The following is a 20859-nucleotide window of genomic DNA, read 5'->3' as shown; positions in this document are numbered from 1 at the left end:
AACCCGGTTCCCCTGCATCGGCAGGCGGACGCGCAACCACTGCGCCACCAGGGAAGCCCTGGGAATTTTTTTGAACTGAAAAAATTTGGGGGGCATTTTTCAAAGTCTGGCACCACTGGGCCTGCACATTCATATGGCAACAGTCAGAGCTGAGTAGGCACTGTCTCCTTTGGACAGTCTTCCCCACTTCCTTAGTATCTTCCCAGGGCTGACACCAAGTGTCAGTAGCTGTATGTCATCCGTTTCTTTTTTATAGTAGAGCTAAAAGAAAAAGGACATCCTGAACAGTAGGCCTACTGGGATCATTTTCATAACTTACCTTGCCACTCTAGTCCTTTATGATCCCACTTTAATCCCACAGTGAAGTTCCCATCAGCACTTCCCAAACTTTCCTGGGGCTTTAGCGGACTCAAGACTGCTGAGAAAAATCAGGCAAGAGCTGGATGAGTGACAAGGCCAGGAATGTAAAGGGATTGAAGGCATGTGTGTTTCCTTCCAGGAGTATGAGCTGTGTGAGGAGTGGGGTTGCCTATACCCCATTCCAAGAGAACATTTAATCAACCTACATCAAAAGCATCTTCTCCACCTTCTAGAAAGAGGCGATCATGACAAGGCTCTGCAAGTAAGCCTCCAACTCTTCCCAGTTTTCTTTTGGCAGGGGACGAGAAGGTTAGTCAAATCAGGTGGCTCTGTTCCTACTGGATCCCATGCAAAGCACTCGCAGTCTCAGATCTGCCCCTCCTTGTCCTTCAGGAGCTGGTTATAGTCATCTTGCCTGTAGGTGCCTAGCCCTGCATTAGGTGCCAGATGGGCAGCTGGGTCCAAGACTCTGCTGATCTCTGGTCCTGTCAAAGCCATCATTTGTGAAGCTTTGGGGTGGTGAAAAAATGAGTGCAGAGAAGGAGTTAATCCGCACTGACTAAACCTAAAGGTTCTGGTCTCAAACAGACCAAGGCTGGACTAAGAGTTCTTCTACAGGTCTCACCTTTCTCCTCTACCTTCCTCCTGCAACAGCTCCTGCGAAGAATTCCTGACCTCACCATGTGCCTTGAGGTCACAGAGCAGTCCCTCGACCAGCACTCTAGCTTGGCCACTTCTCACTTCTTGGCCAACTACCTCACCACCCACTTCTATGGAGAACTGACTGCTGACCGACACCGTGAAATCCAAGCACTGTACATGGGATCCAAGGTCAGGAGGAGAAGGGGGTGTTGGGAAAGCATGCCTGAGGGAGGGACTGCTGGCCCATCTCCCACTTCAGAACTTGCCCTTCCAGGCACCTGCCATCCTTGCCCTGTGGTATATAAAATCTTGACCCTAACAGCCCACCACATCCCTTAGGACTTACCATTCTCTTACTGCTCTGCCTCCAAAGTGAATTTTACTGTCCTCTTAAATTCTCTTTATGCTTTCCTTGGCATCTGCTATACCAAGGCTTCTCGATTCTGACCATGAATTAGAATCACCTGGACTTTCTAAAAATAGCAGGAGTTAATCTCCACCCTAGAGTAATTAAAACTGAACCTCTTGGGACAGGGCCTGCCTGTCTTCCAAAAGGATTCTGATGGGAGGATTTAAAACTACTGCTTTAAATCCTTAAAATTACTTTGTGCTAAAGGAAAAGGGTTAATTGTCTAGGCAATGAGATAAGTCTTTACCTTTGATGTGTAACCTTGGAGACACTAATAGAAGAAATTATAAGCTAGAAAAAGTAATCCAGTGAAGGAGAGTTTGGGAGAGATAAGGCCTTCTAACTCTCTAATAATGATTCTGATTGGAAGTCATATATATACTGCCCCCTGAGTGTAGAACTTGCCCCATGAATAGAATGAGTGCTGCAAGAGCCATGAATATGACCACTAGCCTACTTGCTAAGAGTTCAACTATGTAAAATGATTCTAAAGAGGATACACCTTTTTTTTTTTTTTTGGATGTACTGTACCTAAATGGAATCTTTGAAAACTGGCAATGAGCAGAGCCAGTGAATGTATTTCAAGCCCAGTGATAACAATCTAGGAGGAATTTAGAGTCATCATTCACCTGTAGAACACTGGCGGTGCCAGGTTTAGTCCACCTTATATTGCTTATTCTAGTAAAGCCTCAAATGGACAGAATAGTGGCTTTAAGGATCAGGCAGAGGTCAACCATGCCTGGTTGGTCTAGGCCAGGGGTCAGGAGACCACCACCTGTGGGGCAAATCCAGTCCTCTGCCTGCTTTTATAAATCAGGTTTTATTGGAACACAAGCCATGTACATTCATTTACCAGTTGAGTAGTTGCCACAAAGACCTTATGGCCTATGAAGCCTAAAATATTTACTATCTAAACCTTCACAGGAAAAGTTTGCCAGCCCCTCTTCTTGATTGCCACCTGGAGGATTTAGAGAGGAGTCCAGCCTTGCTTCCTAAGAGACTCCTAGCCAGTTTCAGTAGTTTCAGTTTCAGTAGTGGCCAAGTGCCCTTTGGTCCCAGATACCCTTCCCCCTTCCCAGTGAGAATCTTGGCTTTCTTCTGAAATTCGTGTCCTGTTTTCTTCACTCTGTGGCTCTGCCCCACACCCAGGTCCTGCTAACCCTGCCCGAGCAGCACCGGGCCAGCTACTCCCACTTGTCCTCTAACCCCCTGCTCATGCTGGAGCAGCTGCTCATGAACATGAAAGTGGATTGGGCCACCATGGCTGTGCAGACTCTGCACCAGCTGCTGGCCGGCCAGGAGATTGGCTTCACCATGGATGAGGTGGACTCGCTGCTTTCCAGATACGCAGGAAAAGCCCTGGACTTTCTGTACCCTCTGCGGGAGAAACGCTCAGGTAACTGCCAGCATCCTCGATGGGGGTTCTACATGGAGAAGGAGATACCATACTACATCCTTAGTTTTCATTTTTCCTCTTTTATAATTTTGAGTTGATTAAGAGTGAAAGGATACACTTCAGGAGAGATAGCTCTTTTATATAGGAGAGATCTCAGTCTTGGAGGAAGTGGCAGGCTAACCAGAATGAGAGGATGGTAGATAACCACCACGTGCATAATAATATAAAGGTTCGGGGAACAAAACATGCTGGGGGGTACTTCCCTGGTGACGCAGTGGTTAAGAATCCACGTGCCAGTGCAGGGGATACGGGTTTAATCCCTGGTCTGGGAAGATCCCACATGCCGCGGAGCAACTAAGCCGTGCGCCACAACTACTGAGCCTGCGTTCTAGAGCCCGCAAGCCACAACTACTGAACCTGCGCGCCTAGAGGCCATGCTCCACAACAAGAGAATCCACTGCAATGAGAAGCCTGCGCACCGCAACGAAGAGTAGCCCCCACTCGCCGCAACTAGAGAAAGCCCACGTGCAGCAACAAAGACCCAACGCAGCCAAAAATAGATAAAAACAAAAAAACATGCTGGGTGTGGTCTCTGTCTGGCCTTGGTGCACTGGGCTCTTAAGTGCCATCATTTTGTACTGAGGGTATGCGCTATTCCCAGGATCACATCAGATGTCACTAGTATGTGAACTGACTCAGCCTCTTCTAGAATGAAGAAAATGAAATAAATGGGGGCTGATGTTCCCAGCCAGCTTTTTTTTCTTACTCCCTGCCCTCCAGGACCACCATTTAAATGTCTTCTACTTCCCCCTGGGCATCTTTAGATTTATTTTATAAAATCCTAGTGTCTACTTCATTTATGTCACGTGCCTAACATAGTTTGTTTATTGAGGCATTTAAGAGCATGCTTGCTGACGTCTTAGAAGTTCCTCTGCCATTCTTTGCATACCTAGTAGAGTCATGGGATGGCAGTCAGCGAAACCAACAGGGCTTTGAACTAAATGCCTAGCACAGCAAGTAAGGATGTTTATGATAGAACAATCTGTCAACATTTTCCCTCCCTACAGATTCTGTGACTTACCTCCAGGAAATTGTCAGTCCGGCTTCAGACCTCGAGACCTTGTCTAGGTCACCATCAGCGGAGTTCTCTTCTGTTGCCGCTCCTGGTAAGGATAGGTTCTGAGAGTTACCCATTTTTCAGTTCAATCTTGCCTTACTTTGATCTTCTGATTCTTTTGCTTCTTTTTTCATTTCCAGTCACAACATTCGTATTCATTGTTTTTCTTGATTCATTCCAGCTTTTTGTATCCCAGAAAATTCAACATACAATCGATTCTTATTATTTGCAGCAGTATATCTATGAAGGCTCCACAAACACTGAATTAGCAAATACTAAACCATTGCTCCTAGGGAAAATACGCGCGCGTGTGTGTGTATACATGTGTGGGCGTGCATATACACACACACACATTTCACATACATTGTAATCTCAAATTGGAAACAATTCATCCCAGTAGATTCTATTTTCTTTATTTTACAAAAGACAAAAAGAGGTTCAGAGTGTTAAAGTGACCTGCCTGAAGCCACCCCATTAATTAGTGCCTAATGAGCCTTTGGGATTCAAACCCTGTCCAACTAGCCCCAGAGTGGAGCTTCTTACACTACCCTGCTGCACTGTCCCCTACCATCTGCATCCTCTGGTCATCTCTGTATGAGAGCTGAGATAAGAAAGCAAAACATTACCTTGTTCAACCCCAGATGAGAAGCTGTATACCAGGCAACTCAAATTATTCACCACTCTGTGCACGTCTGCAAAAGCAATGCAAATATTGATTTTGAGGTTACAAACAAATTTTAGCGAGTAGGCAACTTCACAAATACGGAACCTACTAATAAGGAGGATCGACTTATTTAGTCCTTATGTTCATTCTGACCCTGTCCTGCAGGTACTTATTTATATCTGTCACCCACACAGGGTGCAAGGTCCTTGAAGGCCTCTGCCATGTCTTGGTCACCCCTTTTCAAGACCCCTCTTCTCCCACAGTCTCCTGACTTTTGCCCAGTGGCCTGCACTCAGAAGCAGCTCAGTAAGTGTTTGTTTTGCCAACAGTTAGGAGAGCAGCCTTCTGGGGAGAGGTCGACAGCCCCTCTTCTTCTGGGTGCTGCTAAGAGTCACTGTGTTTTCCAGTTCTCTCTTTCTGGGACCTGCCAACATCGTTCTGCTAGTTGACAAGAAGACTCCTTAGATATCATAAAACAAAGACCGTGGCATTTCGTGGCCATGCTTTGAGAATTAGCCATGCTTCACAATAATCAGCAGACCTGACAGAAGGGCTCAGACGTACAGGGATATGAGCAGCTTCACAAATCTGCATAAGGCAGCCTGAGCAGCTTTGGTTTACTTAATTTTTTTTAACTTTTTATTACAGAAAATTTCCAGTACACGAAAGTAGAGAGACCAGTGTAGTAAAGTGTCACATACCTATTACCCAGCTGCAATATTTATCATGTCAGTATGACCATTCTTGTTTCATCTTTACCCCTATCCCTCTACTGGATTATTTTGAAACAAATCCTAGATATCATACCATTTTGTTTATAAATAAAACAGTGTATATCTCGAAAAGGTAAGGACATTTATAAAACAAAACCATAACATCATTCTCATACCTAAAACCAAATTAATGATTCCTTATTATCAACTATCCAGTCACTATTCAGATTTCCTCAGTTGTCTCATGAAGATTTTTTTTAGAATTGGTCTTTCTAGAATCAAGATGTAAATAATGTCCACAACGTGGCATGTGGCTAAACTTTCTCTTAAATCTGTTTTTATCAATAGGTTCCCCTACCTCTTTTTATCTGTGGAGGAAACTAGCTCATTTGTCCTTTAGAGCTTCCCACACACTGCATTTTCCTGATTGTCACCCCATGGCAATCTGGGTCTCCGTCCCCTGTGTTTTCCAGTACACTGGTAGATAGATCTAGAAGCTTGATTTGATTCAGGCTTAATATTTTTTGGTTAGTATATTTGATAGGTGGTCGTGTGCCTTCCATCAGGAGTTGCACAATGCTCTTTTTGCAGTCAGCCATCGATGATCAATAACTGGACCTGTGATATCAGTAGGGGTTTGTAAAGTGGTACAGTTCTAACTCTCTCATCCCTTCTTTGTTTATTAGCTGGACTACTGATCACCTTTTACTCTGACTTCTGGCTTTGACTCCCAGGTGTCTCCATTGTGCATTCCCCCAGTCCGAGGGAGAGGAGCTTCCCACAGAGTCAGCCGCCACTGGAGTTTGTGCCCCCATCAATGCCCCCTGCCAGGCACCAGTGGGTACCGGATGAGAGTGAGAGCACGTGCATGGTCTGCTGCAGGGAGCGCTTCACCATGGTAAGCAGCGTCCGTCTCCGGCTTTACCAGCAGGAGAAATTAAAGGAAAGCTCTACTTCCTGAGCCTGAGTTTATAGTCACCTCCTGTCCCCAAGAGGATATGGGTATGTTCAGAAGAACTAACTACCAGATCTAAGGTTCTGGGTTTATCTTTGACCTGACCAGAATATATTTTCTGAATTTAGAGAGATGGTAGACACCCTCAAGGAGCCTTAAATTCTAAAATCTCTGCCATTCTCATGAAATAAATAAAAAGAGCCAGAGTGGTATTGCATGGGAGGAGTCACCAAATGTCGGGGCATCTCGTTTCTAGCTCCTGTGTCTTTCGCAAAAAGACGGGTGACCTGGTAATGGTTTTATGTGCTGGCGCCAGATGACCTCAGTTCTAATACTAGCGCTGGCTTTTACTAGCAATGTGACTATTAACTTTCTCAGTCTCAGATGCTCACTTGTAAACTAGGGATGATAGGTTATTTGGTTCATGGAGCTATAAACACTAACTACAGTAACAGATGTTACCACACTGAACACAGTACCTGACTGGCACAACAGCTCAGCTGATGAAAAGGATGATGATGTAATTTCTCTGTGTCTGTTTCCTCCTCGTGTATAAAAGCGGTGTAATATATCTATCAACCTCTTATGATGAAATAAGACAGTATTTGTAAAAGCACCTTGAAAAAAAGGACACTTTTTCATCATCATCAATACCATGTAGACATGTGATCCTCATTGGCTGAGAAAGTCACTTTTTCCCCACTGCTTTTTGCGGTGTCTTCACATGTTTCCTCCACAGACAGATAAGACTTGTCAGGAGCTATTGAAAAACTGTCCATGGCTTGGACATCTTTGCCCATCAGATGAGAGAGATCTTTAAATGTCAGCTTCTTGAAGGCAAGGACTAGTGTGTTCTTTCTCAATAGAGGCCCAAGCACATGGTATTCTTAGTAAGTCACAGGCGGCTAATTCCAAGGATAAATGGGTTGACGGGTGCTCACAGGTCCTGCAATCTCACCTTCTCTTCCTCCCTCCTCCTTCTCTTCCTGATGACACTCCTCAGTTTAACAGGCGTCATCACTGTCGCCGCTGTGGTCGGCTAGTGTGCAGTTCCTGCTCCACTAAGAAAATGGTGGTGGAAGGCTGCAGAGAGAACCCTACTCGCGTGTGTGACCAGTGCTATAGTTACTTCAACAAAGAGTGAGTGTCCTGCAGCGGGGCTGCTGCTGCTATTGACCACTGCACCCTCCCCCGGGTCCTGACACTCCTAGGGGTTTCATTATGGAAAGCGTCTCAAATCTGAGCAATTACAAAAAGTTTTCATTTCGCATTCACACTGAATTGCCATTAACCCTACAGTGTAATGTTTGACCCTGGTCAGAGAGACTTCTAAGAGAGGAAGTAAGGATGAGTAGAAGTAGAGATCAGAGCTCTTACATGATGTTCTCTCTGGGATCAGGACACTTAGTTCTCCAGCCTGTCCTCTAACTGAGGCCATGGGCCTGTCCCCTAACTGAGGCCATGGATCTTAGTTTGCCAACAACCTCACCTCTTTTCCAGCCACTCTTGCTTCAGCTGGTCTCAGCTGGACTCCAGAAGACACGTTCAGCTACTGAATGTTGGGGCCTCACTTGCATCAGCTCTCACTGAGCTCATCATTCTGGCTTGTTATCCACAACTAGAAGAGCCCACACACTTTCCTGTGCACAGTTCAGCTGGGAACAAGCCTCAGAAAATGCTCATGCCTCTGGCAGGACAGGTCAAGACTGTGTTTGCCAGCCCAGTATTGCTCAATTTTTTCTACTACTTCTAGCAGCAAAGGAGGGTGAAACTAAGACTCCTAGAGCATGTGGGAATATGAGCCAAAGCAGCTATCCAAGAGCAAAATTACTTTGACTTCTTCATGTTTTACTAACAGACTTAAAGGGATTTTACATTCTGCCCAATAGCTCAACGGCATTTTTGTGTTTCTTTTACTATGAACATTTTTTAAACATTATTTACCATGGTGATTACTGACCTGATAGGAAGGAAGACGTGCCGTGTTCATACCACAGTTTCTGTGGCCCTGACATACCACTGCCTCCCTCTGGGTGGGGGACAGAGAAATTACCCATTTATCATACTGCTGAGATTTGAAATGAGCAGTTGGTATCAGTGAGGATTCTTTCATTCAGCAGTCACTGAGCAATAATCACTTTGCCCTCGAGGAGCCCCCATTTTAGTGGGGAGACAGCCAGAACACAGACCACAGAGCCCTTGGGTAAGTGCAGTGTGGAGACACACCCAGCTTAGCCCAGTGATCAGGAGGGTTTTCTAGAGGTGTGGCACGTGATCTGAGATTTAGAGGATGAGTAGTTGGTAGGAAAAGAAGCCAAAACAGAGCATACCCAAAAGTGGGAGTAACAACTGCAAAGGTAGGGGCAGGAGAAAATGTGGGTCCTTTGACGAAGTGTAAATAGGTAGGTGATGGGCTAAGGTTCTGGACTCAGAGGCTGGCAGCTGAGCTGGGAGGACCTAGGGAATGGCACAAAGGCTTGGAGCTTGCTCTTTAACAGCATGGGCTGGGGTTGACCAGAAGGCTCCTCGTGCAGGTGATAGACTTGGGCTCTGGCTTGTGACATTGGGATTTAGTGGTTGGTGGCACCAACTGAACTTGATCAGAGCCCGTAGCAGTGTGGGGAGGACTCTTATGGGTTGAGCAGAGGTCATGGGTGGTAGGAGATGGTCTCAAGAGGCAGCCAAGCCATAAGGAGCTTTGTCAGCTAAACTGCAAATGTGGAATATTTTACCCTGAGGAGCTATCAAAGAATTTTAAGCAGAAGCATAATATGACCAGATTTGCAATTTTGAAAGCTTGCTGTAGCTACAAATTAGAGAATAGCTTGGTAGAATCAAGGAGACCAATTGCGAAGCTATTGCAAAGGTTCTAGCATTAAATGATGAGGGCCCTCTCTGAGGCAGGGATGAGGAGAGAGATGGGGACATTTAAACAGGCATTTTAAATGGAACGGGCAAGAAATGGTAAGTGGTTGGCTGTGACAGGTGAGGGAGAGAAAAGAGTTTTGGATGATTCCCTGATAATCTCACTCGAGTAACAGTAAATGTCAGTGCTATACACTAAGCTCAAAACAAAGAGCAGGAGGAGGAATTCAAGCATTTCACTTTTTCTTTCTCTGTTTCCAGTGCACCAGAGGAGAATCCAGGACAACCAGGAGGTAAGGCTGAATCACATTCCCAGTGACTTTTTTTTTTTTTTTTTTTTTTTTGCCACACCACCCAGCTTGTGGGATCTTAGTTCCCCGACCAGGGATTGAACCCACACCCTCGGCAGTGAAAGCGTGGAGTCCTAACCACTGGATCACCAGAGAATTCCCTCCCTGTGACTTTTTGTCTCTATGCTCAAGTTGGCTCTTCCTTCAACATATCTGCTGCAACTGACACCCTCAATGGCAACTCAGTCCAACAGGTTGACCAAAGAAAATTCTTGGCATTTCTGTCAGGCTATTTCCCTTAAGGTTTGTCATCATATTAACCTATCATACTGGCCCATTAGCTTCCAGCATCGAGAAGGCCAGCAGCCAAAGAATTTGGTCCTTAACTTCTAGTAGCTTATTTCTCTTTCTTCCCCCTCCTAGGTTTCCCTTCACCACCATCCTGCCTTCTAATGCTCCCTCCTTCCCTTCGGTAATCACTATTAATAGTTTGGGCAGGTTAGTTTTTAGAGTAGCCAATGGCTCATCCCTCCATTTGGGAAGCATGCAGCATTCAGAGTTTCTCGTGTGAAGCAACAAGTTTGTGTGACAAACATTGTAACTCTCATTCCAGGTCTGTGCCTGGGGAAGAAAGTTTGAGGTACCCAAGGTGGTTTCCTAAAGGAAATAAAAGGGACCAAAAGGAGAGAAAGGGCCCTAAGATATCAGGCAGGGATCTGCCTGCAGCTCGTGGCTCCCTGGGCTGGGCTAGACTGGACTGCCGGCCAGTGAATGACACATGAACGGCATTTGTCTTCTCAGCACCAGACAGCCCCAAGAGCGAAAGCCCTCCATACTCAGCTGTGGTGAGAGTCCCCAAAGCAGCTGAGGTGGAATGGATTTTGGATCTGAATGAGGAGGAAAATGAGCTGGTGCGGAGTGAATTTTACTATGAGCAGGTAATAGCAATAAAATGTGACGGTCATTTGAGTTTCCTTATGATGTGTATGTAGTAGCATGGCAGGAAATGCAGAGTTGGGCAAACAGAAGCAGGCCTTCACTTACTCACAGTGTAATATCGTGGGAGCTAAGACAAGTAAACCAGTTAAAGCAGAAAATGAGGAACAGCTTGAGAAATACACAAGAGGAAATCAGGAAAGGCTTCGTGGAAGAGGTAGCATTTAAGAGGAGCCTTGAAAGTGAGGTAGGAGTTTGACAAGCAGAAGTTTGGGTGTCCTCAGTGGAGTGAGGATAGGAGAAGGACAGAGAGTTCCAAACTCAAACATCCAAGCGAAGGCACAGTATCAAAAATGATTGGGGAATTAGAAGTGGTTTAATTTGGAGAGAACATAGGGTGTTAATAGAGAGGTAGGAAAGGTAGGGTTGAAACAGGCTATTTATGTGTAGGGCCTTGTACTCTGCAGTAAGATATAGGTACTTGGTAGGCATGAGGGCCATGGAAGGTTTCCGAGTGTGCTTTAGGAATATTAATTTAGCAGCACTGTTTCCAGTGGCTTGAAACAAAGACTTCTCCAGGCAGCCAGACAAGCAAGATGACTATCGTCCAAGCCAGCCTTAAGGAGCACCTGTGCTGGTGAGACAGTAGACTAAAAAAGAAGGGCACCTACAGACATTCCCAAGAAGTAGGTAACACGTGGACACAGCTACCTTCCTCCCAGTAAGGAGACAAAAACCTAGCAGCCAGAGCTTTGCCAGTGCTACTTAGAACTTCTGAAGTATGTTTAGCTCTACTTCTGCTTTGCTGTGGGATTTTTGGCTCCTTCCCCCAGCGTTTTTCAAGCTTTGTGAAACGGGAAGAATAATTCCTCCCTCCCAGCTACATTTGAAGACTGCTTTGGTCTGGGAACTCACAGTGTGCTTCTCTCCTCTTCCACCTGGGCCAGGCCCCCAGCGCCTCCTTGTGTATCGCCATCCTGAATCTGCACCAGGACAGCGTTGCCTGCGGCCACCAGCTGATTGAGCACTGCTGCAGACTGTCCCAGGGGCTCACCAACCCGGAGGTAGATGCGGGGCTGCTCACAGACATCATGAAGCAGCTGCTCTTCAGCGCCAAGATGATGTTCGTCAAGGCGGGCCGGAGCCAGGACCTGGCTCTTTGTGACAGGTAAGTGGAAATGAGTCTCTCTTCTTTTACATGGTGGTCATGTCTATCCAGCTTCTTTTTCTGACCCTAGTGTGGGTTTTCACCTCCCAATCCTCTGACGAGACATGCTGAACTGTTTTGCATCTCCATTTGACGTTGATGAAATGCTGTTACCAGATCACAAGCAGTCTTCCTCACCCTACGTTGACAGCCTGTGTTCTTCTCTTTCCCTGAGTGGATCCTCAAGGCAGGTTCTCTAGCTATAGAGTCTTTCTTTTCCAGTTGGAAAGAAAGACTTTGGTTAATTTGTAATGAACATCCATTTTGGAGAGCACCTTTAGTCTCTGTGGAACTTTCTGGCTTTTAAAGGAGATGTGTCCTCTACCCTAGTCTTGACCAAATTCAGACTGTGGCCTCAGGGAGTTCTGGGTAACAGATCTATAAAGCGCACTGCGGACTGGTCTATCCCTATGTCCCAGGGAGGAATGTGAGTCATAAAGTAGAAGTTTCTATGGAAAAGTGAGGATTAGGCCCCAGCTCCCTACACAACCTGGTCTGCCTCCATTCATTAACCTGACAATGAAAACTCCCAATTCCCGGCTTATCCACCAGGTGTGTGACTCACGTTGTGCATTCCCAGCTCTCAGTCCTAGCCAGATTTGAGAGCAAAGAGCATAATTTTCTTTGACGTGTCAGTGCTTCAGGCACTTGCCCAGAGTACTGGCCTGCAAACTCACCAGATAACAAGAGAGTGCAGTGACTCTCAGCTTCACCGCTTCCTAGCTCTGTAACCTTAGATGAGTCTGTTAACCACTCTGGGCCTCGGTTTCCTCCTCTAGAAAATGGGGATGATAATAATACTTATTTCATATGGCTGTAAAGTGAGAGTACTGTATCCATATAAAGGGCTAAGAACTGAGCCTGTGTACTCCAAAAATGTTCGTTTTATTATTCTTAGTAACAAAAACCAGAAGGCTGAGAAAGGCAGGAGGTGGGACAGAAAGTGGAAGGAAATATAAAGGAGTTAATTTCACTCATATCAAGAGGCAAAAGATTCTACATCATTTTTCAAGTTGACAAATGAAAAATGAGCTGTATAATATGTTAAATACAGTTTTTTAAATAACCATGAAAAGAACCAAAACTCTACCAATTTATCAGAAATGGAGGAGAAGGGAAGGAAAGAACAGAAACCCTTTTATATAGCGAAAGGTAGAATTTAAGGCAAAAATAAAGATATCTCTAAATATTTCTCAACTATCAGAAATGTGAATGAGATAAAATCTTATTAACAGAAAAGGATACTTAGATGGGGGCTGGAGAACAAATCTAACAGCAAGTCCTATACTTCCCTCAAAATCTAATATAGATGGAGGAAATACCCACTTTGGGCTAAGGGAGCAGAAATTAAGGAAGTCCTTGCTTCAGTAGGATTCTCACCCATCCCCAGGTGCCATGGGCTTCTCTGACACTTAATAGCAGTGTTTTCAAATTACACATTCTTTCTCCCCAACCCTGGAATCGGTACACTCACTCTAGGGAATCGCTGCACTTGTGCCCAGTTGCTGATGATAGTAGATTCATCTCTCATGTGTGTTTAGAACTCCTGGTTTGCAGAGTATTTTTCCGCTGTTTTTAACTCATACCTTCTTCTGTAGACAAATAAATAAATGTTTAAAAACAAAACTCACACCACCTATTACACACGTCCAATACATTATGATACCGAATTTGCTTTTACACCTATACTCTCCCCTGCCCATCCCCACTAGGTTGAGAATCACTGATGTACTGAATCCCTTTCCAGGGAAATCAGTGGATAAGTCAGGATCCGCAGGGGCTTTTGATAGAATTATTATACAAGATTCAAGAACCTTGAGTGTAGGCCTGTCTCAGGCAGGACTAAACAGAATGATCCCAGACAGCTCTCTGGGCTCTGTTGTTATAAAGTTTTTGCAATCACCAGGTGTCAGGAATAAGATCAAAGGCAGCAGTCCTAGTAACAAGAGTCCATCCTTAACCCAGAGAAAGGATGTCAAGTCCAGGGCACTCGAATCTGAGGCCCCTGCCCAGAAGCACCTCCAGAGGATGGTAGTGATGTGACCTCTGTACTGACCGGGAGTGCAAGCTGCCAATACAGTCCATATACACTCTCCCAAGCAAGCAGGGTTCCAGAGAACCAAAAAGAAACGGGTAGCTTGCAAGCTCCCAGAGTTCGGTATAAAGGCCTTGCCTCAAAATAGGAGACCTGAGTGTCCCGGAGCGTCCATACTCCACGTATTGATAGCTAACGTTTGATGAGTGCCTACAAAGATCTAGACACCATCCTAAGCTCTTTTCCTTCGGTTATTTCATTTTATCCTTAAAACTCCCTGTTATTCTATCCATTTTACAGGTGAGTAAATTGAGGCTGAGAAAGATTAACTAACTTGCCCAAGGTCATAGAGCCACTAAGTGATAGAGTTGAGTTTCCGAGAGTCTGACTCCAGAGTCTTTTCTCCCATGTACCTCACAATTCTCATTACCACATTTCTCATTGGAAATGAAATAGAAAACCTTTAAGCAGCACCTGTTCTTGGGATGACCCTGTGGAGCCTCACTGCCTTGCCCTTTTCCTCCCTGTAGCTACATCAGCAAGGTAGATGTGCTGAATATTTTAGTTGCTGCTGCCTATCGCCACGTGCCGTCTCTGGATCAGATCTTGCAACCAGCCGCAGTAACCAGGCTAAGGAACCAGCTTTTGGAAGCTGAGTACTACCAACTGGCCGTTGAGGTGAGGCACAGACAAAGCTGACATCTACCCCAACAGATTACCTCCTCTAGTTGTCCTTGGCCATGGGGAGTGTCTAAGGCATGACCAGTTTGCCAGTGTGGGAGTAATGGCAGGTGGGGTGGTGGGGAGGGAAACGATTGACGCCAAGGGGATAGAATCGGTCTTTGGGACCCTCAGGCATGGCTGTGGGTGCCTCTCCCTAAAAGGAGCAGTTTTTCCTCCAGGTCTCCACAAAGACTGGCCTTGATACCACCGGGGCATGGCACGCTTGGGGCATGGCCTGCCTCAAAGCTGGGAACCTCACCGCTGCACGGGAGAAGTTTAGTCGCTGTCTGAAGCCCCCTCTCGACCTCAATCAGCTAAGTCATGGCTCAAGACTGGTACAGGATGTGGTTGAGTACCTGGAGTCCACAGCGAGGCCACTTCTATCCGTGGTAAGAGCACAGCAGGCAGAGGGTGGGCTTCAAGGCCAGGGGGAGGCCCAGGAGCAGTAATGGCCTGGAAAGTATCAGCTTCCGTTCAGCTGACAGTGGCAGCCCTGACTCAGAGCTGTCAGGTTTGGATTTCGTTCTTTCCATTAAATATAGTTAGATACGTCATAAAGAGTCAAATTTCAAAAAAAAAAAGGAAAACTAATTTTAAAACGATGAAAATCACATATAATCCCATACCCAGACTTAAGCAATATTTAGATTTTAGTGAATTTTCTTTGTTATGTTTTTGATTTAATTGGTGTTATACAGTTTATAATATATAGAATTTTATATCCTGCCTGTTTTCTACCCTTAAAACTATATAATAGTGAGCACTTTTCCACATTGTTAAATATTCTTTGAAAACAATATTTCCAGCGGCTGCTGAGAACTCCCTGAGTTCCATTGTTCCCTCACACTCTGTCCTCTCTTGGCAGCAAGATGATGATTACTTGGCCACCTTGAAAGAGCTGGAAGCTACCCTTCGGACCCAGAGCCTCTCTCTGGAGGTGATTCCTGAAGGGAAGATCATGAACAACACCTACTACCAAGAATGCCTCTTCTACCTGCATAACTACAGCACCAACCTGGCCATCATCAGCTTCTACATGAGACACAGCTGCCTGCGGGAAGCCCTGCTGCACCTCCTCCACAAGGTGGGACTTACAGACATGGCTCTCACACGGCGGTGCCTGCTTTGCCCGCTTGGCTTGGCCCATCCCCAGCTTTCATGGAGGCAATAACCCCCCTTAACCTTACCCCAGGGTTGAGCTATGAGATCATCTCTGGCAAAGTCAGGTCCAAATGGCAAATTCTAGGGAATTCCCTGGTGGTCCGGTGGTTAGGACTCCACACTTTCACTGCCGAGGGCCCGGGTTCATTCCCTGGTCGGGGAACTAGGAACCTGTAAGCCTCATGGTGCAGCCAAAAAAACAAAACAAAACAAAACACAAATGGCAAATTCTATCTGCACAAATCATGATTTGATGAGTGTGCGAAAGTCTTAACCTGGATCCCAGGTTGCCCTTCTGACTGGCAGTGACAAAGTTCATCCCTTCTCCCAGCACATTTAGCAGAACCAAGTAATAGCTGAGAGCATGGTCTCTGGAATGAGATGCTTGGTATAAGTGGTGTGACCTTGAGCAAATTGCCTAACCTCTCTGTTTCCACACACTTCCCACCTGCTCTGGGCTGTGTCCTGCTGCTGACCCCGCAGCTCGTCCACCCAGGGTTGTTACCACAAAGGCCAGGAAGCACCCATGAGCCAGATCCTAAATTTGGGCCACAAATATCTCATAGAAGGAGAGTGTGCCCTCCTTTTTTTCCTCTGACATCCTCTGCCCTCCTCCCACAGGGGGCAAAGGCACCCCTGAAGTGCATTATTTCTTTGGAGCCATTGTTAAGCCAAGTCAGGACTCTGTTTCACCATGACTCTTTGGCCTTCTCTTTTTTATCTGAAAGTCCCATGAAATTTTTCTGAGGAATTGACTGATTAGTACCAAATTTCATATAAAATTACAGGAGCTTGAGGTATGCTTTAATTCCAATATGCTGCCTTCATCCAAAATGGCAGCCATTGAAAGTTTACAAATAGGCATATCTTCTAGGATTTCTCCAAGTGGGTCAACAGTACAGAGTCGTGGTAACCATACCCCTACAGGACAGCGAAAGGGAAATGTTTTCACTACTGCCTTAGCTACTGTGTCTTAACCGGGTGTCAAGAATTTTGTAAAAGTTATATTATTTGGCGTTTAATTGCTAACCTGTTTCCTTTTCCTCAGTTTCCAAAAGAGTTTTGAGGTAAAGCTACTTCACCCAGTTCCGTTTCTTCTAACTGATGACCACTCCAGAGGGTTAAGCTGCTTACTTACTTATTTTGGTATAAGCTGACGACAGCATTGCCCCTGCTTTACATTAGTCAGAGCTAGGAAAGAAGGCTTCTTTTTATCTCCTATAATCACAACTACCCTTGAACTGAAGTATCTTACCTTCTCAAGCTGGTGGGGAACAACAGAAAAAAACATTGTGAAAACTATGACTGAATGCCTAGAGCATGGAAGATGTGTTTCTAGCCTCATTCCCTGCCTTTTCACCCCTTACCCACCATACTGCCCCAGAGTGAGCTTTCTAAAACATAGTATATGTTATGTATGTTATTCTTAATTCATGTTATTCCTCTCTTTAAAAGGCCTTCGGTGGATCCCCATGGCCGCAAGATGAAGTCCAAATTCCTTAGCATGAATGCAGGACCCAACAGTATCAGGCCCCCTTATTTCTCCAGTTTACTTTCACTGCAAATCCTATCTATGCTCTATATTCCAGACTTGCCAAATTACTTAAATTTTCCTGATTGTACCATGCCCTTTCTTACTTCCATGAGTCTGCATTGCTGTTTCCCCGTACCTAGAATGCCCTGTCCCTCCTTGTTTTCTTGGAAAACTCCTGTTTATCCTTCCAGACCCTCTGTATTGAGCATTCACCTCTTCCTATAAACCATCACTGTACCTAGAACATAACTCTGTTATTGCATTTATCCCACTGGATTGCAACTATTTGTTTACAATTGTATCTTTGCATCTGGAGCGAGAAGGCCCATATTTACCTTACCTGGTGTCTTTGGGCACCTGGCCTAGTGCCAGTTATGAATGAATGAGTGGATAGATGAATGGATGAAATGGAAGTTCTTTTTTTTTTTGGCTGTGTTGGGTCTTCCTTCTGTTGCTGCATGCAGGCTTTCTCTAGTTGCGGCGAGCGGGGGCTACTCTTCGTTGCAGCGAGCGGGCTTCTCATTGCGGTGGCTTCTCTTGTTGCGGAGCATAGGCTCTAGGCATGAGGTCTTCAGTAGTTGTGGCTCGCGGGCTCTAGAGCGCAGGCTCAGTAGTTGTGGCATACAGGCTTAGTTACTCTGCAGCATGTGGGATCTTCCTGGACCAGGGCTTGAACCCGTGTCCCCTGCATTGGCAGGTGGATTCTTAACCACTGTGCCACCAGGGAGGTCCCAAAATGGAAGTTCTTAAGGGGTTGAATGGCCAAATGGTTTTCTTTTCTATGACTGTGGAATGGGGGTTTATGACTCACAGTCTCTGAACCACAGATGAACTTCAGAAGTGAGCAGATTAGTATGTGTTTGCAGTTTCCTGATGAGTTGGTCTATGATATTTATCACTTATTCATTCATCCAAGAAATAGTTATTAAATAGCCAAGGACTATTCTTCACAAAAGTGAAGAAAAAAAAAGGCAGACAAAAATGGTTGCTCTGGGCTTCCCTGGTGGCGCAGTGGTTGAGAGTCCGCCTGCCGATGCAGGGGACACGGGTTCGTGCCCCGGTCTGGGAAGATCCCACATGCCGCGGAGCGGCTAGGCCCGTGAGCCATGGCCGCTGAGCCTGCGCGTCCGGAGCCTGTGCTCCGCAATGGGAGAAGCCACAATGGTGAGAGGCCCGTGTACCGCAAAAAAAAAAAAAAAAAAAGTTGCTCTATAAAACTTACATTATAGTAGGGAGAGAGACAATAAACAAGATAAATAAGATATATAGTGTAGGTGATGAGTAATAAGAAGAGTAAAGTGGGGGAGAGGGAAGGGACAGATTGTGTAATTTTAGACAGGGTGCCCGGGACAGATGACATCTGTGCAAAGGCCTAAAGTAGGTGGGGAATGAACTGTGCAGATTGTGGAGGAAGCCCGGTCCACGTGGAGGGAGTAGCAAGGGCAAAGGCCAGGGCAGCTTGAGCAGAGTAAGCTGGGTAAAGGGTGGTAGCCGATAAGGTCAGAAAGCTAACAGGGCCTAGATCATATAGAGCCTTGTAGACATTATGAGGACTTGGGCTTTGTGCTGAGTGAGAAGGAAAACCATTGGAAGATTTTGAGCAGAGAAGTAACATGATCTGACTTATGTTTTAACCGAATCACTCAGGTTGATTGGTCGGCATTAATCAAAAAAGAGGCAGGAGTGGAAGATGGTAGACCAGGGAGGAGGCCATTGCAATCATCCGGGCAAGTGGTGATGATGACTTGGAACAGGATGGTACATGGAGGTGGTGAGAAGTGGTCAGCTACCTACAGATTCTGTATGTATTTTGAGGTGGAGCCAATAGAATTTGCTAATGACTTTTATGTTGTGTTGTAAGAGAAAGATGGCTAAGGTTTTTGGCCTGAACAAATAGAAGAACAAAATTGCCATCTGAGAAGGGGAAGACTGCAGAAAGAGCAGATTGGGAAGAAACGATCAGGAGTGCAGTTTTATACCAATATGTATTGTTCTCTAGATACCAAAGAGGACTTTTTGCGTCAGCAGTTGGGTATAAGTTAGGTATAAAATTCTGGAGTTCAGAAAGAATAAACAGGCTGGGAATAGAGATTTAGACATAATCCGCAGATAGATAAATTTAAAGCCCTAAGACTTATGAAATCAAAAGAGTGAGTAAAGAAAAGAGAACAGGGACTTCTCTGGTGGCACGGGGGTTAAGAATCCACCTGCCCATGCAGGGGACACGGGTTCAATCCCTGGTCCGGGAAGATCCCACATGCCACGGAGCAACTAATCCCATGCGAGGCACTGGTACTGAGCCCGGGTGCTGCAACTACTGAAGCCCGTGCGCCTACAGCCCGTGCTCCACAATAAGAGATGCCACCGCAATGAGAAGCCCGCGCACCCGTCGAAGAGTAGACCCCACTCGCCTCAACTGGAGAGAAAGCCCACGTGCAGCCAAAAAACCCAACACAGCCAAAAAAAGAGAAGAGAACAGCTCCCTCCTAAGCCCTGGAGAGATTAGGAGGAATCAGCAAAGGAGACTGAGAAGGCGTAGCCAGAGAAGTAGAAAGAAAACCTGGTGGGGGTGGTATCCTGGGGGCCAAATAAAGAAAATTTTTCAAGGAGGAAGCCATCAGCTATGTCAAAAGCTGTTGACAGAGCAGGTGGAAAACAAGGACTAAGAATTTTAGATTTAACAACACAGAGGTCATTGGTGACCTAAGCGGCAGTTGCAATGGAGTTGTAGGTGCAAAAGCTAAATGTGAGTGAGTTCAGGAGACAGTCACGGGAGAGGAACTGGAGACAGGGAGTGCAGATAACTCTGTCATGGAGCTTTTCTGTACAGGGAAGGAGAGAAGGGGAGCAGTCACCCGAGCGGGATCCTCAAAGGGTTCTATCTGTGATGTGCAAAAAGATAAGACACGCCGCTGTGGGAGGATGCTGAAGGGCTGTGAGTGGAAGGAAACTCAGAATGGGTCCCAGACAGTGCCAGAACCAGGCTCAAGACTTCTGACTTTTTGCTTTGCCCTGCTCCAGGAGAGTCCCCCAGAAATCTTCATAGAAGGCATTTTCCAGCCAAGCTATAAAAGTGGGAAGCTACACGTTTTAGAAAACTTGCTAGAATCCATTGATCCAACCTTGGAAAGCTGGGGAAAGTACCTGATTGCCTCCTGCCAACATTTACAGAAGAAGAACTACTACCACATTCTGTATGAGCTACAGCAGTTTATGAAGGTAACGGCAGCCCCATCCTGCCTTCTACCTCTGTCCCTGTTGGCCTGTCACGTGGGGAGACTGTGCAGGATGAGGGAACAAGACTGTCGTTTTTGTTCCTGGCCTTGCTCCTTGACTAAGCCTACAGCGAATCCATGTTACTGTCTAGCATTCTTACATAATATCAGGATTTCCATTCTCATCCTGAAGAGGCAGACTTTAATCTTGTCAGTAATAGCATTCTTCAGAATTCAGGGAATGTAAAGATAAAAAAGAGGGATATGGTAGTTTCAAGATAAACATGGGGCATGAATGCAGAATTCATAAGGAATGAAGGAGAAGTAAGTGTTTTTAGAGAAGATGCATGAAAGGAGAGGGACCATGTTTCTTCCAATCTGTCTGAGGGTGGCCAACACTAAATCGCAGAGAAATTGGCTTATTCAACACCAAAGTAAAAGTGAAGGCAAGTCAAATGGAGAATCAGAAGTCTCCTTTTTAAAGATCTCTTTTGGGCTCCCCTGGTGGCGCAGTGGTTGCGTGTCCGCCTGCCGATGCAGGGGAACCGGGTTCGCGCCCCGGTCTGGGAGAATCCCACATGCCGCGGAGCGGCTGGGCCCGTGAGCCATGGCCGCTGGGCCTGCGCGTCCGGAGCCT

At 45.9% G+C, this 20859-nt stretch overlaps 1 protein-coding gene across 12 annotated transcripts in view; it reads left to right on the top strand.

The window, feature by feature from the left end:
• The window catches only part of ZFYVE26 (zinc finger FYVE-type containing 26), a 76915-nt gene that overhangs the window by 34004 nt on the left and 22052 nt on the right, over positions 1 to 20859 (top strand). For 8 of the 12 annotated variants that reach the window (XR_008618687.1, XM_055088549.1, XM_055088548.1 and 5 more), the window contains 12 exons: positions 500 to 622; positions 1015 to 1191; positions 2561 to 2807; positions 3875 to 3973; positions 6036 to 6199; positions 7260 to 7396; positions 9383 to 9414; positions 10213 to 10349; positions 11295 to 11515; positions 14120 to 14267; positions 14492 to 14701; positions 15178 to 15396. Coding sequence is in view for 11 of the 12 variants with exons in the window: in XM_055088549.1 (XP_054944524.1) it covers positions 500 to 622; positions 1015 to 1191; positions 2561 to 2807; positions 3875 to 3973; positions 6036 to 6199; positions 7260 to 7396; positions 9383 to 9414; positions 10213 to 10349; positions 11295 to 11515; positions 14120 to 14267; positions 14492 to 14701; positions 15178 to 15396 (1914 nt within the window). In the remaining variant the exon portion in view is untranslated. Of the gene's footprint in view, positions 1 to 499; positions 623 to 1014; positions 1192 to 2560; positions 2808 to 3874; positions 3974 to 6035; positions 6200 to 7259; positions 7397 to 9382; positions 9415 to 10212; positions 10350 to 11294; positions 11516 to 11585; positions 11698 to 14119; positions 14268 to 14491; positions 14702 to 15177; positions 15397 to 18654; positions 20227 to 20859 lie in introns of those variants that run through there. The other 4 variants (XM_055088551.1, XM_007121377.3, XM_055088550.1 and 1 more) reach the window with 4 other exon arrangements.

The sequence above is a fragment of the Physeter macrocephalus genome, chromosome 11, assembly GCF_002837175.3.
Source record: "Physeter macrocephalus isolate SW-GA chromosome 11, ASM283717v5, whole genome shotgun sequence".
NCBI classification, from domain to species: domain Eukaryota; kingdom Metazoa; phylum Chordata; class Mammalia; order Artiodactyla; family Physeteridae; genus Physeter; species Physeter macrocephalus.
The sequence above is the reverse complement of the archived record's forward strand: the minus strand, read 5'-3'. Positions and strand labels throughout refer to the sequence as shown.